Here is a 15,151-nt window from a genome sequence, read left to right on the forward strand (position 1 = left end):
CCCTGCTGAGCAACAAGTGATTGTGATCATGTGCTTGTGGACTGAGAGTGGTGATGCAATGTGTCCTCAGATAGCCTAGTATATCTGGCTGGGCCTTAATGACATTAGCAGATGTTGTTGTATCTTCATGCTGTTTTGAGCTATTTTAAAACTCATTATCTGTGTCTCACTGTTTCTCTCACTCTCTCCAACTGTCAGTTCTTGTAAAAATCTAAAGCTCCGAGGCAGGCAGGTGCTGAGATGTTAGTCTGAGAAAGAAATGAGGATCTCCTTTCTGGTAATCGTTCCTCTGACGGTCGGGTGAATTATAAAGTTACTGCCTAGCCTTTCCTGAGTAGAACACCCATTCAACTGTCTTCCTATTCCGCCTGCATTTCTCATCAGAGCTCTTTCCATTATGGAATCTCTTTATGTCTTAATGAGGAAGAGAATGGAGAGATGACGATGTTACCGCAACAGAGATGCTTAGAACCAGATCATTACTGTGGATGAGAACAGAATGACTTAACTTACTAAAGTTGTCAAAGTATATGGTGTAGTTCTTACTTTACATTAAGAAGGAACGTGTTCCCCACGTGGACGGTTTTCCAGGTAGATAACTGGCCTAAAAGGGGGACGGTCTTCCAAAAAACTCCCTAGAAAGGCCAAAACCTGGGAAGAAAACTGGGGTGTCCAGTCCTCTTCTGGCTGTGCCGCGTGGAGATTATAACAGAACATGGCCAAGATTACTTATTGATGTAGTCAAATGTCTCAACTGATGCTTGTCCCTGTTCACCAGGGCCCGTGTCTCAGCTGATGCTTGTCCCTGTTCACCAGGGCCCGTGTCTCAGCTGATGTCTGTCCCTGTTCACCAGGGCCTGTGTCTCAGCTGATGCCTGTCCCTGTTCACCAGGGCCCGTGTCTCAGCTGATGCCTGTCCCTGTTCACCAGGGCCCGTGTCTCAGCTGTTGGCTGTCCCTGTTCACCAGGGCCCGTGTCTCAGCTGATGCCTGTCCCTGTTCACCAGGCCCCGTGTCTCAGCTGATGCCTGTCCCTGTTCACCAGGGCCCGTGTCTCAGCTGATGCCTGTCCCTGTTCACCAGGGCCCGTGTCTCAGCTGATGCCTGTCCCTGTTCACCAGGGCCCGTGTCTCAGCTGATGCCTGTCCCTGTTCACCAGGGCCTGTGTCTCAGCTGATCAAATCAAGTGTATTTATATAGCCCTTCGTACATCAGCTGATATCTCAAAGTGCTGTACAGAAACCCAGCCTAAAACCCCAAACAGCAAGCAATGCAGGTGTAGAAGCACGGTGGCTAGGAAAAACTCCCTAGAAAGGCCAAAACCTAGGAAGAAACCTAGAGGAACCAGGCTATGTGGGTTGGCCAGTCCTCTTCTGGCTGTGCCGGGTGGAGATTATAACAGAACATGGCCAAGATGTTCATAAATGACCAGCATGGTCGAATAATAATAAAAGCTGATGCCTGTCCCTGTTCACCAGGGCCCGTGTCTCAGCTGATGCCTGTCCCTGTTCACCAGGGCCCGTGTCTCAGCTGATGGCTGTCCCTGTTCACCAGGGCCCGTGTCTCAGCTGTTGGCTGTCCCTGTTCACCAGGGCCCGTGTCTCAGCTGATGCCTGTCCCTGTTCACCAGGGCCCGTGTCTCAGCTGTTGGCTGTCCCTGTTCACCAGGGCCCGTGTCTCAGCTGATGCCTGTCCCTGTTCACCAGGGCCCGTGTCTCAGCTGATGCCTGTCCCTGTTCACCAGGGCCCGTGTCTCAGCTGTTGGCTGTCCCTGTTCACCAGGGCCCGTGTCTCAGCTGATGCCTGCCCCTGTTCACCAGGGCCCGTGTCTCAGCTGATGCCTGTCCCTGTTCACCAGGGCCCGTGTCTCAGCTGATGCCTGCCCCTGTTCACCAGGGCCCGTGTCTCAGCTGATGCCTGTCCCTGTTCACCAGGGCCCGTGTCTCAGCTGATGCCTGTCCCTGTTCACCAGGGCCCGTGTCTCAGCTGATGCCTGTCCCTGTTCACCAGGGCCCGTGTCTCAGCTGATGCCTGCCCCTGTTCACCAGGGCCCGTGTCTCAGCTGATGCCTGTCCCTGTTCACCAGGGCCCGTGTCTCAGCTGATGCCTGTCCCTATTCACCAGGGCCCGTGTCTCAGCTGATGCCTGTCCCTGTTCACCAGGGCCGGTGTCTCAGCTGATACCTGCCCCTGTTCACCAGGGCCCGTGTCTCAGCTGATGGCTGTCCCTGTTCACCAGGGCCCGTGTCTCAGCTGATGCCTGTCCCTGTTCACCAGGGCCCGTGTCTTAGCTGATGCCTGTCCCTGTTCACCAGGGCCCGTGTCTCAGCTGATGCCTGTCCCTGTTCACCAGGGCCCGTGTCTCAGCTGATGCCTGTCCCTGTTCACCAGGGCCCGTGTCTCAGCTGATGCCTGTCCCTGTTCACCAGGGCCCGTGTCTCAGCTGATGCCTGTCCCTGTTCACCAGGGCCCGTGTCTCAGCTGATGGCTGTCCCTGTTCACCAGGGCCCGTGTCTCAGCTGATGGCTGTCCCTGTTCACCAGGGCCCGTGTCTCAGCTGATACCTGCCCCTGTTCACCAGGGCCCGTGTCTCAGCTGATACCTGCCCCTGTTCACCAGGGCCCGTGTCTCAGCTGATGGCTGTCCCTGTTCACCAGGGCCCGTGTCTCAGCTGATGGCTGTTCACCAGGGCCCGTGTCTCAGCTGATGCCTGTTCACCAGGGCCCGTGTCTCAGCTGATGCCTGTCCCTGTTCACCAGGGCCCGTGTCTCAGCTGATGGCTGTCCCTGTTCACCAGGGCCCGTGTCTCAGCTGATGCCTGTCCCTGTTCACCAGGGCCCGTGTCTCAGCTGATGCCTGTCCCTGTTCACCAGGGCCCGTGTCTCAGCTGATGCCTGTCCCTGTTCACCAGGGCCCGTGTCTCAGCTGATGCCTGTCCCTGTTCCTCCCTGAGTCGTACGTGTTTCTTCACCTTGTTGCTAGGAGCTGAATCTATTTGATACTGTGTCAGGGCCTGTTACTGTGTGCCCTGTGTTTCTCCAGACACAAGACTAATGTGTTTTGTCTCTTCCAGGCGTCCTTCCTCACCAAGAAGCTCAACATCACAGGGAAGAGGGTGAACCTGGCCATCTGATGGCCTGTCCCTGTTCACCAGGGCCGCTCGTCGTCTCTCGCTCTCTCGCTCTCTCGCCCTCACGCTCCGCTCTCTCGCTGTCCCTCTCACCAGGGACACTCCTCTGTCCCAATGGCATCCTGTTCCCTACATGGTGCACTGCTTTTGACCAGAGCTCAGGGGAACAGGATGTAGATCCCTCATCTGCTTTGACTTCCTGTTAATCCTGAAATGATATGGTCCTGCAGTGATCTCTCTCTCTCTGTCCTGTAACATATGGTCCTGCAGTGATCTCTGTCCTGTAACATATGGCCTGCAGTGATCTCTCTCTCTCTGTCCTGTAACATATGGTCCTGTCCCAGTGATCTCTCTCTCTCTGTCCTGTAACATATGGTCCTGCAGTGATCTCTCTCTCTCTGTCCTGTAACATATGGTCCTGCAGTGATCTCTCTCTCTCTGTCCTGTAACATATGGTCCTGCAGTGATCTCTCTCTCTCTGTCCTGTAACATATGGTCCTGCAGTGATCTCTCTCTCTGTCCTGTAACATATGGTCCTGCAGTGATCTCAGCTGATCTCTGTCCTGTAACATATGGTCCTGCAGTGATCTCTCTCTGTCCTGTAACATATGGTCCTGCAGTGATCTCTCTCTGTCCTGTAACATATGGTCCTGCAGTGATCTCTCTGTCCTGTAACATATGGTCCTGCAGTGATCTCTCTCTCTGTCCTATAACATATGGTCCTGCAGTGATCTCTCTGTCCTGTAACATATGGTCCTGCAGTGATCTCTCTCTGTCCTGTAACATATGGTCCTGCAGTGATCTCTCTCTCTCTGTCCTATAACATATGGTCCTGCAGTGATCTCTCTGTCCTGTAACATATGGTCCTGCAGTGATCTCTCTCTCTCTGTCCTATAACATATGGTCCTGCAGTGATCTCTCTGTCCTGTAACATATGGTCCTGCAGTGATCTCTCTGTCCTGTAACATATGGTCCTGCAGTGATCTCTCTGTCCTGTAACATATGGTCCTGCAGTGATCTCTCTCTCTCTGTCCTGTAACATATGGTCCTGCAGTGATCTCTCTCTCTGTCCTGTTACATGTGGTCCTGCAGTGATCTCTCTCTGTCCTATAACATATGGTCCTGCAGTGATCTCCTCCCGTCCTATAACATGGTCCTGCAGTGATCTCTCTCTCTCTCCCCTATAACATATGGTCCTGCAGTGATCTCTCTCTCTCTGTCCTGTAACATATGGTCCTGCAGTGATCTCTCTCTTCTCCTGTAACATATAGTCCTGCAGTGATCTCTCTGTCCTGTAACATATGGTCCTGCAGTGATCTCTCTCTCTCTCTGTCCTGTAACATATGGTCCTGCAGTGATCTCTCTCTGTCCTATAACATATGGTCCTGCAGTGATCTCTCTCTCTCTGTCCTGTAACATATGGTCCTGCAGTGATCTCTCTCTGTCCTATAACATATGGTCCTGCAGTGATCTCTCTGTCCTGTAACATATGGTCCTGCAGTGATCTCTCTGTCCTGTAACATATGGTCCTGCAGTGATCTCTCTCTCTCTGTCCTGTAACATATGGTCCTGCAGTGATCTCTCTCTGTCCTATAACATATGGTCCTGCAGTGATCTCTCTCTCTCTGTCCTGTAACATATGGTCCTGCAGTGATCTCTCTCTCTCTCTGTCCTGTAACATATGGTCCTGCAGTGATCTCTCTGTCCTGTAACATATGGTCCTGCAGTGATCTCTCTGTCCTGTAACATATGGTCCTGCAGTGATCTCTCTCTCTCTCTGTCCTGTAACATATGGTCCTGCAGTGATCTCTCTGTCCTGTAACATATGGTCCTGCAGTGATCTCCTCCCGTCCTATAACATATGGTCCTGCAGTGATCTCTCTCTCTGTCCTGTAACATATGGTCCTGCAGTGATCTCTCTCTCTGTCCTGTAACATATGGTCCTGCAGTGATCTCTCTCTCTCTGTCCTGTAACATATGGTCCTGCAGTGATCTCTCTCTCTCTGTCCTGTAACATATGGTCCTGCAGTGATCTCTCTCTGTCCTATAACATATGGTCCTGCAGTGATCTCTCTCTCTCTGTCCTGTAACATATGGTCCTGCAGTGATCTCTCTCTCTGTCCTGTAACATATGGTCCTGCAGTGATCTCTCTCTCTCTCTGTCCTGTAACATATGGTCCTGCAGTGATCTCTCTGTCCTGTAACATATGGTCCTGCAGTGATCTCTCTGTCCTGTAACATATGGTCCTGCAGTGATCTCTCTCTGTCCTATAACATATGGTCCTGCAGTGATCTCTCTCTGTCCTATAACATATAGTCCTGCAGTGATCTCTCTGTCCTGTAACATATGGTCCTGCAGTGATCTCCCCCTGTCCTGTAACATATGGTCCTGCAGTGATCTCTCTCTCTCTGTCCTGTAACATATGGTCCTGCAGTGATCTCTCTGTCCTGTAACATATGGTCCTGCAGTGATCTCTCTCTCTCTGTCCTGTAACATATGGTCCTGCAGTGATCTCTCTCTCTCTGTCCTGTAACATATGGTCCTGCAGTGATCTCTCTGTCCTGTAACATATGGTCCTGCAGTGATCTCCCCCTGTCCTGTAACATATGGTCCTGCAGTGATCTCTCTCTCTCTCTGTCCTGTAACATATGGTCCTGCAGTGATCTCTCTCTCTCTGTCCTGTAACATATGGTCCTGCAGTGATCTCTCTCTGTCCTGTAACATATGGTCCTGCAGTGATCTCTCTCTCTCCTGTCCTATAACATATGGTCCTGCAGTGATCTCTCTGTCCTATAACATATGGTCCTGCAGTGATCTCCCCCTGTCCTATAACATATGGTCCTGCAGTGATCTCTCTGTCCTATAACATATGGTCCTGCAGTGATCTCTCTCTCTCTCTCTGTCCTATAACATATGGTCCTGCAGTGATCTCTCTGTCCTATAACATATGGTCCTGCAGTGATCTCCCCCTGTCCTATAACATATGGTCCTGCAGTGATCTCTCTGTCCTATAACATATGGTCCTGCCTCATTTGATGCAATAGGAACAGGAATCCGGCATCCATTCTGATTTGAGTCAGTCTGTTGCAGGCAGGGAGAGATGCATCGTTGACATTATTTGTCTGAATCAGTCTGGCTTGCAGGTGTTTCTTCCTGGTGTGTAATGTTGTTCTCGCCACCAAACTGTAGCCAGAGTCACTGTCCATGTCAAACAGTCTTTTTCCAGAGGCTTGAACAGTGGACTCTCTCTCTCTCTCTCTCTCTCTCTCTCTCTCTGTCTCTCTCTCTCTCTCTCTGTCTCTCTCTGTCTCTCTCTGTCTCTCTCTCTCTGTCTCTCTCTCTCTCTGTCTCTCTGTCTCTCTGTCTCTCTCTCTCTCTGTCTCTCTGTCGCTCTGTCGCTCTGTCTCTCTGTCTCTCTGTCGCTCTCTCGCTCTGTCTCTCTGTCTCTCTGTCGCTCTCTCGCTCTCTCGCTCTACCCCAGGATACAGCAGGTCAGGAGCGCTTCCACGCCTTAGGTCCCATCTACTACAGAGACTCCAACGGAGCCATATTGGTCTATGACATCACAGATGAGGACTCTTTCCAGAAGGTGGCTATGATCTCCTCGGGGAGAACAGCGGAGAGCCGTGTCCCAAAGAGCACCCTAATTCCCTATACAGTGCACTACATTTGACCAGGGCCCATAGGGAAACGGGGTGCTATTAGGAACACAGCCTCTGGAGAGAAGAACATCATTTCAAAAATGAGTTACATAGAAATGTCAAGATGTATGATTATGGAAAATGGTTTCTTTTGATATTCATATTTAATTTGCATCGGTGTCTCTGTGTTCTAATGTTGAAATGTTCTTTTCTTGAACTGTAAATCGATCTGAAATGTAATGTCTTTGCTTTGTAGGTGAAAAACTGGGTCAAAGAATTGAGGAAAATGTTGGGGAATGAGATTTGTTTATGTATAGTAGGTAAGTTATTGCAGACCATAGCAAACTTTTCACTTTTCAACACTTCTTTTATAGTTTATCACATTTCACCCTGTAAATGGATCAATCTTGGGTAGGGTAGCCTAGTGGTTAGGGGCGAGGGGTGGCCTAGTGGTTAGGGGCGAGGGGTGGCCTAGTGGTTAGGGGCGAGGGGTGGCCTAGTGGTTAGGGGCGAGGGGTGGCCTAGTGGTTAGGGGCGAGGGGTGGCCTAGTGGTTAGGGGGTGGCCTAGTGGTTAGGGGCGAGGGGTGGCCTAGTGGTTAGGGGCGAGGGGGCCTAGTGGCCCTAGTGGTTAGGGGCGAGGGGTGGCCTAGTGGTTAGGGGCGAGGGGTGGCCTAGTGGTTAGGGGCGAGGGGTGGCCTAGTGGTTAGGGGCGAGGGGTGGCCTAGTGGTTAGGGGTGGCGTGGTTAGGGGGTGGCCTAGTGGTTAGGGGGCGGGGTGGCCTAGTGGTTAGGGGTGGGGGTGGCCTAGTGGTTAGGGTTAGGGTGGCCTAGTGGTTAGGGGTGGCCTAGTGGTTAGGGGTGGCCTAGTGGTTAGGGGCGTGGTTAGGGTTAGGGTGGCCTAGTGGTTAGGGCCTAGTGGTTAGGGTGGCCTAGTGGTTAGGGGCGGCCTAGTGGTTAGGGGTGGCCTAGTGGTTAGGGGTGGGGGTGGCGAGGGGTGGCCTAGTGGTTAGGGGCGCCTAGGGGTGGCCTAGTGGTTAGGGGCGAGGGGTGGCCTGGCCTAGTGGTTAGGGGCGAGGGGTGGCCTAGTGGTTAGGGGCGAGGGGTGGCCTAGTGGTTAGGGGTGGCCTAGTGGCGAGGGTGGCCTAGTGGCGAGGGGGGGTGGCCTAGTGGTTAGGGGTGGCCTAGGGGTTAGGGGTGGCCTAGGGTTAGGGGTGGCCTAGGGTTAGGGGTGGCCTAGGGGTTAGGGGTGGCCTAGGGTTAGGGGGGGGGTGGCCTAGGGGCCTAGTGGTTAGGGGTGGCCTAGTGGTTAGGGGTGGCCTAGTGGTTAGGGGTGGCCTAGTGGTTAGGGGCGGGGTGGCCTAGGGTTAGTTGCTAGGGGCTAGGCGGGGCGAGGGGTTGCTGGCCCTAGTGGTTAGAGCGTTGGACTAGTAACCAAAAGGTTGCAAGTTCGAATCCCCGAGCTGACAAGGTACAAATCTGTCGTTCTGCCTAACTGTTCCTAGGCCGTCATTGATAATAAGAATTTGTTCTTAACTGACTTGCCTGGTTAAATAAAGGTTAAATAAAGGTTTAAAAAATAATTTAAAAAAGTGGCGTGGAGAATTTAGTTTAGTTACGGGGCACTGCAATTGAAAAGAAATCCTAATCATTTCTTAATATGTTGCCAGGATGGAGGGAGTCTAGAATATAGTTTGTTTGTCTCTGATATTCTCTTGCCTCCCAATTTCAGTCACATAAGACCATCTGTCGGACAGCTCAATGTGCTCCAGACACATCCCGCTGTTCTCTCCCTCTGAAATGTCAACGCCTACAACTTTCAACCCTGACGTTCAGTCTTTCAAATGCAGGACGAGTTGCACGGAGTAGATCATTGACATTGTTGCGGTGACATCCTCCTCAATATTTATGTGATATCTTAACTAGAGCCAGACCCGTATGAGATTTGTGGGTCCGATACTGATTTTAGGGAGGCAAAAGTCACCGATTTTGATATTGGTTTTTAGATGTGGCATGAAAAACACACCTTTTCTCACAAATTGTTTTCTAAAGGTTTAACAGATACTCAAAATTATGATTTCTAAACGAACAATTAAAAATAACACATAATTTAAGAACATTTTATTTGTTGTTTACAAGAGAACCACCAAAAAGCTACTATATCCTAAATAAATACGAAAGTAAATACAAAACCGTTGTTCAGTTTTACCACCTTAGACAAATATTTAAGTTGTACCCATCTATGGCAGTGCATAAGAATGCAGAGGTGTCTGTGCTGAAACACCACAAGTACACTAATAAACAAGAAGGTCTCAAAGTCAATCTGAAACTGCACTGTTCACAACTTAGGCATTGAGATGCAGGCTAAATACCTTGCTGGCTAGCTAGGCTAAATACCTTGCTGGCTAGCTAGGCTGAACTACCTTGCTGGCTAGCTAAGCTAAATACCTTGCTGGCTAGCTAGGCTGAACTACCTTGCTGGCTAGCTAAGCTAAATACCTTGCTGGCTAGCTAGGCGAACTACCTTGCTGGCTAGCTAGGCTGAACTACCTTGCTGGCTAGCTAGGCTGAACTACCTTGCTGGCTAGCTAGGCTTAACTACCTTGCTGGCTAGCTAGGCTTAACTACCTTGCTGGCTAGCTAGGCTTAACTACCTTGCTGGCTAGCTAGGCTTAACTACCTTGCTGGCTAGCTAGGCTTAACTACCTTGCTGGCTAGCTAGGCTTAACTACCTTGCTGGCTAGCTAGGCTTAACTACCTTGCTGGCTAGCTAGGCTTAACTACCTTGCTGGCTAGCTAGGCTTAACTACCTTGCTGGCTAGCTAGGCTTAACTACCTTGCTGGCTAGCTAGGCTTAACTACCTTGCTGGCTAGCTAGGCTTAACTACCTTGCTGGCTAGCTAGGCTTAACTACCTTGCTGGCTAGCTAGGCGAAATACCTTGCTGGCTAGCTAGGCTTAACTACCTTGCTGGCTAGCTAGGCTTAACTACCTTGCTGGCTAGCTAGGCTTAACTACCTTGCTGGCTAGCTAGGCTTAACTACCTTGCTGGCTAGCTAGGCTTAACTACCTTGCTGGCTAGCTAGGCGAACTACCTTGCTGGCTAGCTAGGCTTAACTACCTTGCTGGCTAGCTAGGCTTAACTACCTTGCTGGCTAGCTAGGCTTAACTACCTTGCTGGCTAGCTAGGCTTAACTACCTTGCTGGCTAGCTAGGCTTAACTACCTTGCTGGCTAGCTAGGCTTAACTACCTTGCTGGCTAGCTAGGCTTAACTACCTTGCTGGCTAGGCTAACTACCTTGCTGGCTAGCTAGGCTTAACTACCTTGCTGGCTAGCTAGGCTTAACTACCTTGCTGGCTAGCTAGGCTTAACTACCTTGCTGGCTAGCTAGGCTTAACTACCTTGCTGGCTAGCTGGCTAGGCTTAACTACCTTGCTGGCTAGCTAGGCTTAACTACCTTGCTGGCTAGCTAGGCTTAACTACCTTGCTGGCTAGCTAGGCTTAACTACCTTGCTGGCTAGCTAGGCTTAACTACCTTGCTGGCTAGCTAGGCTTAACTACCTTGCTGGCTAGCTAGGCTTAACTACCTTGCTGGCTAGCTAGGCTTAACTACCTTGCTGGCTAGCTAGGCTTAACTACCTTGCTGGCTAGCTAGGCTTAACTACCTTGCTGGCTAGCTAGGCTTAACTACCTTGCTGGCTAGCTAGGCTTAACTACCTTGCTGGCTAGCTAGGCTTAACTACCTTGCTGGCTAGCTAGGCTTAACTACCTTGCTGGCTAGCTAGGCTTAACTACCTTGCTGGCTAGCTAGGCTTAACTACCTTGCTGGCTAGCTAGGCTTAACTACCTTGCTGGCTAGCTAGGCTTAACTACCTTGCTGGCTAGCTAGGCTTAACTACCTTGCTGGCTAGCTAGGCTTAACTACCTTGCTGGCTAGCTAGGCTTAACTACCTTGCTGGCTAGCTAGGCTTAACTACCTTGCTGGCTAGCTAGGCTTAACTACCTTGCTGGCTAGCTAGGCTTAACTACCTTGCTGGCTAGCTAGGCTAACTACCTTGCTGGCTAGCTAGGCTAACTACCTTGCTGGCTAGCTAGGCTGGCTAGCTAGGCTAACGTTAACGAAGTGAAAGGTGTGATAAGGACAGGGCTGCTTACTTGGTGAAGTGTACTTTATTTACTTATTCAACTATGCTGTCGCTGGCTGTGGAAAACTACTCACTGTCAAGTCACCATGGTTACTGTTTCTCACGTTGTGACGTAGGGCTGAATGATGCTCAGTGAGCAGTCCATAGAGCGCCCTCTTCAGACGGATTTGTTTATTCTATCTATATAATATCTGCGCTTTAGCTGTGGAATAAAGATACAAATATTTTTGTAAAAGACTCATATCAGCCGATATATATATATATATATATTGGTCAATCAAATGTATTTATAAAGCCCCTTTTTGCATCAGCCGATGTCACAAAGTGCTTTACAGAAACTCTAAAACGCCTAAAACCCCAAACAGCAAGCAGATATAGAAGCACGGTGGCTAGGGAAAAACTCCCTAGAAAGGTCAGAACCGAGGAAGAAACCTAGAGGAACCAGGCTATCTGGGGTGGCCAGTCCTCTTCTGGCTGTGCCGGGTGGAGATTATAACTGAACGTGGCCAAGATGTTCAAATGTTCATAGATGACCTGCAGGCTCAGATAATAATAATCACATATTGGTCAACTGATTTTATAGGATCTCATCTTAACTAGACTAACTGCTGTGGGAAATGTATTTTCCTCACAAAAATGAGGGGGGGAAATGACAAAAATATTAATGCAATGATTTTACTGAGTTACAGTTCATATAAGGAATTTGGTCAATTGAAATGAATGCATTAGGCCCTAATCTATGGATTTCTCATGACTGGGCAGGGGTGCAGCCATAGGTTGGCCTGGGAGGGTGTAGGCCCACCCACTTGGAAGCCGGGCCCACCCACTGAGCAATCAGAATATTTTTCCCCCCAAAAGGCCTTTATTACAGACAGAAATTATGGTAGAGAAATGAACATTCAATCCCCTGGCAATGGCTTTGGTGCCAATTCCATGCTCCCTTAACTTCTGTGGTGTTGTGTGACAACTGCAATTATTTTTAGACTGGCCCTTTATTGTCCCCAGCACAAGGTGCACCTATGTAATGATCATGTCATTTAATCAGCTTCTTGATATGCCACACCTGTGAGGTGGATGGATTATCTTGGAAAAGGATAAATGTTCACTAACAGGAATGTAAATACATTTGTGCACAACATTTGAGAGAAATACACTTTTTGTCAGTATGCAACATTTCTGCATTATTTTCGCTCTGGATAAGAGCGTCTGCTAAATGACTTAAATGTAAATGTAAATTTCAGCTGTTGAGACCAACACTTTACATGTTGCATTTTATATTTTTGTTCAGGGTGTGTACACACACATATGTGTGTGTGTGTGTGTGTGTGTGCACATTGAACAAAAATCTAAAATGCAATTTGGTGTAATTGTGTGTGGCGGTCATTGACTTCTGCATTGTAGATCATGAGTTAAACTAACGCTGTCAAGATAAACGTAACTGTTGCAGTCACGCCCCCAGAGGGTTATAACCTCCATGGTCTCTTCCTGGTTAAATAAAGTGTGCCTTCGATCAACTAGACGTACAGTTGGTGGTGCTAATGTTTAAATATACCGTATGTGATCTCTAAACTAATACATCCTCTGTGTTCTTCTCTTTAGGTAATAAAGTAGATCTGGAGAAGGAGAGACATGTATCAGTTGAAGAGGCAGAAGGGTTCGTTTTGTCCCTCTTCTCCTGTAACTGTACCGTAGAGAGACCTTGTACAGCAGGGGGTGTTCAGTCTTGTCAGCTTATGGTGCTGTACTGCTTTGGCAATACCTTTTCATAACGTTGTCTAAACATGAAGTCCACAGCCTTCTTTTTGTTATGTGAACGTTGAATTGAATGGTGATTTGGTCGGAATATTGATAACTAACCAATCACCATTCAATTGTGTTGACAATGGAATGGTGATTGGTTCTAACGGATCGGTGTGTGTTTCTCTGTGGATTCCTCTCCTCCACAGGTATGCAGAGTCGGTGGGGGCAAAACACTATCACACATCAGCCAAACTAAACAAGGGGATAGAGGAACTCTTCCTTGACTTGTGTAAAAGTAAGCAGCCGTTCTCACATGTTATGGAATAGTGATGATGAATGGAATGGCTCCGGGTTCAGACAAAAATAAAATACTTGAAACGATTATATTATAATGGACCAAGTAGTGGGACTTCTGAATTTTGTAGATTGGACTTATAAAGCTTTTTGTTTGTAGGATGTTTGGCTTTTCTTGGTTGTAAGGACTTTCAGCTTTTGTTGGTAGGACTTTGTCTCCCCACAGTACTGACTCTCCCTCTCGTCTCCCCACAGTACTGACTCTCCCTCTCGTCTCCCCGCAGTACTGACTCTCCCTCTCGTCTCCCCGCAGTACTGACTCTCCCTCTCGTCTCCCCGCAGTACTGACTCTCCCTCTCGTCTCCCGCAGTACTGACTCTCCCTCTCGTCTCCCCGCAGTACTGACTCTCCCTCTCGTCTCCCCGCAGTACTGACTCTCCCTCTCGTCTCCCCGCAGTACTGACTCTCCCTCTCGTCTCCCCGCAGTACTGACTCTCCCTCTCGTCTCCCCGCAGTACTGACTCTCCCTCTCGTCTCCCCGCAGTACTGACTCTCCCTCTCGTCTCCCCGCAGTACTGACTCTCCCTCTCGTCTCCCCGCAGTACTGACTCTCCCTCTCGTCTCCCCGCAGTACTGACTCTCCCTCTCGTCTCCCCGCAGTACTGACTCTCCCTCTCGTCTCCCCGCAGTACTGACTCTCCCTCTCGTCTCCCCGCAGTACTGACTCTCCCTCTCGTCTCCCCGCAGTACTGACTCTCCCTCTCGTCTCCCCGCAGTACTGACTCTCCCTCTCGTCTCCCCGCAGTACTGACTCTCCCTCTCGTCTCCCCGCAGTACTGACTCTCCCTCTCGTCTCCCCGCAGTACTGACTCTCCCTCTCGTCTCCCCCGCAGTACTGACTCTCCCTCTCGTCTCCCCGCAGTACTGACTCTCCCTCTCGTCTCCCCGCAGTACTGACTCTCCCTCTCGTCTCCCCGCAGTACTGACTCTCCCTCTCGTCTCCCCGCAGTACTGACTCTCCCTCTCGTCTCCCCGCAGTACTGACTCTCCCTCTCGTCTCCCTCTCGTTGACAGGAATGATGGAGACGGCCCAAGCAGAGGAGAGGGCGAAGGGTAACGGAGCCAGCCAGTCAACGACATCACGAAGGGGGGTACAGATCGTGGACGATGACCCTCAAGCCGCCACGGCCGCGGGGGGCTGCTGCTCATCCGCTTAACCCCCCACGTCCCAACTTACCCCATCCTCCCTCTTTCCCCCCCTTAAGCAACCAGGACTGTTGCCTCCCCCTCATCTCCCTCCTTATGACATGAAGACTGCTGTTCTCCCTCTGAGTCGTCATCCACTTTACTCACTACACTTCTCCCTCTATGGAACAATGTGCTTATATACCATTCTTTATACTGTAATATTCATTCATTGCCCCCTCCTGAACCATCCATATGAGACCTCTGACCCCCCTCCTGACCCATCCATGTGAGACCTCTGACCCCCCCCCCTCCTGACCCATCCATGTGAGACCTCTGACCCCATCCATATGAGACCTCTGATCCCCCCCCTGACCCATCCATATTAGACCTCTGACCCCCCTCCTGACCCATCCATATGAGACCTCTGACCCCCCTCCTGACCCATCCATATGAGACCTCTGACCCCCCTCCTGACCCATCCATATGAGACCTCTGACCCCCCTCCTGACCCATCCATGTGAGACCTCTGACCCCCCTCCTGACCCATCCATGTGAGACCTCTGACCCCATCCATATGAGACCTCTGACCCCCCCTCCTGACCCATCCATGTGAGACCTCTGACCCCATCCATATGAGACCTCTGACCCCCCCCCCCCCTCCTGACCCATCCATATGAGACCTCTGAGTGATGAAGAGAACATGGAAGGAATGAATCTGCCTCTCCTCAGTCTTTCTACAAACTAGCAGATGGACTTCTAACACACTAGTGTGAAATACACACTCACACACTGTCCCCACCTCTCTCAAATGAACACAAACCAACAGACCGTACTAAATTCTAAATCCTAAACACTCATACCCCAGATGTGAGGATAATGTGCATGATGGGGTGATCCGTCTCTGAAGGCTTCATTTTGTTTCACTTTAGAGAAAGAAGAAAAGAACACCCTGATCTTTCTTTATTGTTGATAAACTAATGTACATGTTGTATGGACATGTGTCCACGCCCTTGGTAC

The 15,151-nt window shown here is 50.1% G+C and overlaps 1 protein-coding gene across 1 annotated transcript in view; it reads left to right on the forward strand.

Annotated features, from left to right (window-relative positions):
* LOC123995981 (ras-related protein Rab-21) overlaps positions 1-14,371 on the forward strand; it is a 41,166-nt gene extending 26,795 nt beyond the window's left edge. Inside the window, exons 2-7 of the mRNA XM_046299631.1 lie at positions 3,072-3,130; positions 6,610-6,718; positions 7,027-7,090; positions 12,512-12,566; positions 12,859-12,947; positions 14,021-14,371. Of these exons, the coding sequence (XP_046155587.1) occupies positions 3,072-3,130; positions 6,610-6,718; positions 7,027-7,090; positions 12,512-12,566; positions 12,859-12,947; positions 14,021-14,163 (519 nt within the window). The 3' untranslated portion in view covers positions 14,164-14,371. The remainder of the gene's footprint in view (positions 1-3,071; positions 3,131-6,609; positions 6,719-7,026; positions 7,091-12,511; positions 12,567-12,858; positions 12,948-14,020) is intronic.
* Positions 14,372-15,151: the final 780 nt, after the last annotated feature.

The sequence above is a fragment of the Oncorhynchus gorbuscha genome, linkage group LG14 (genome assembly GCF_021184085.1).
Source record: "Oncorhynchus gorbuscha isolate QuinsamMale2020 ecotype Even-year linkage group LG14, OgorEven_v1.0, whole genome shotgun sequence".
Taxonomy (NCBI): domain Eukaryota; kingdom Metazoa; phylum Chordata; class Actinopteri; order Salmoniformes; family Salmonidae; genus Oncorhynchus; species Oncorhynchus gorbuscha.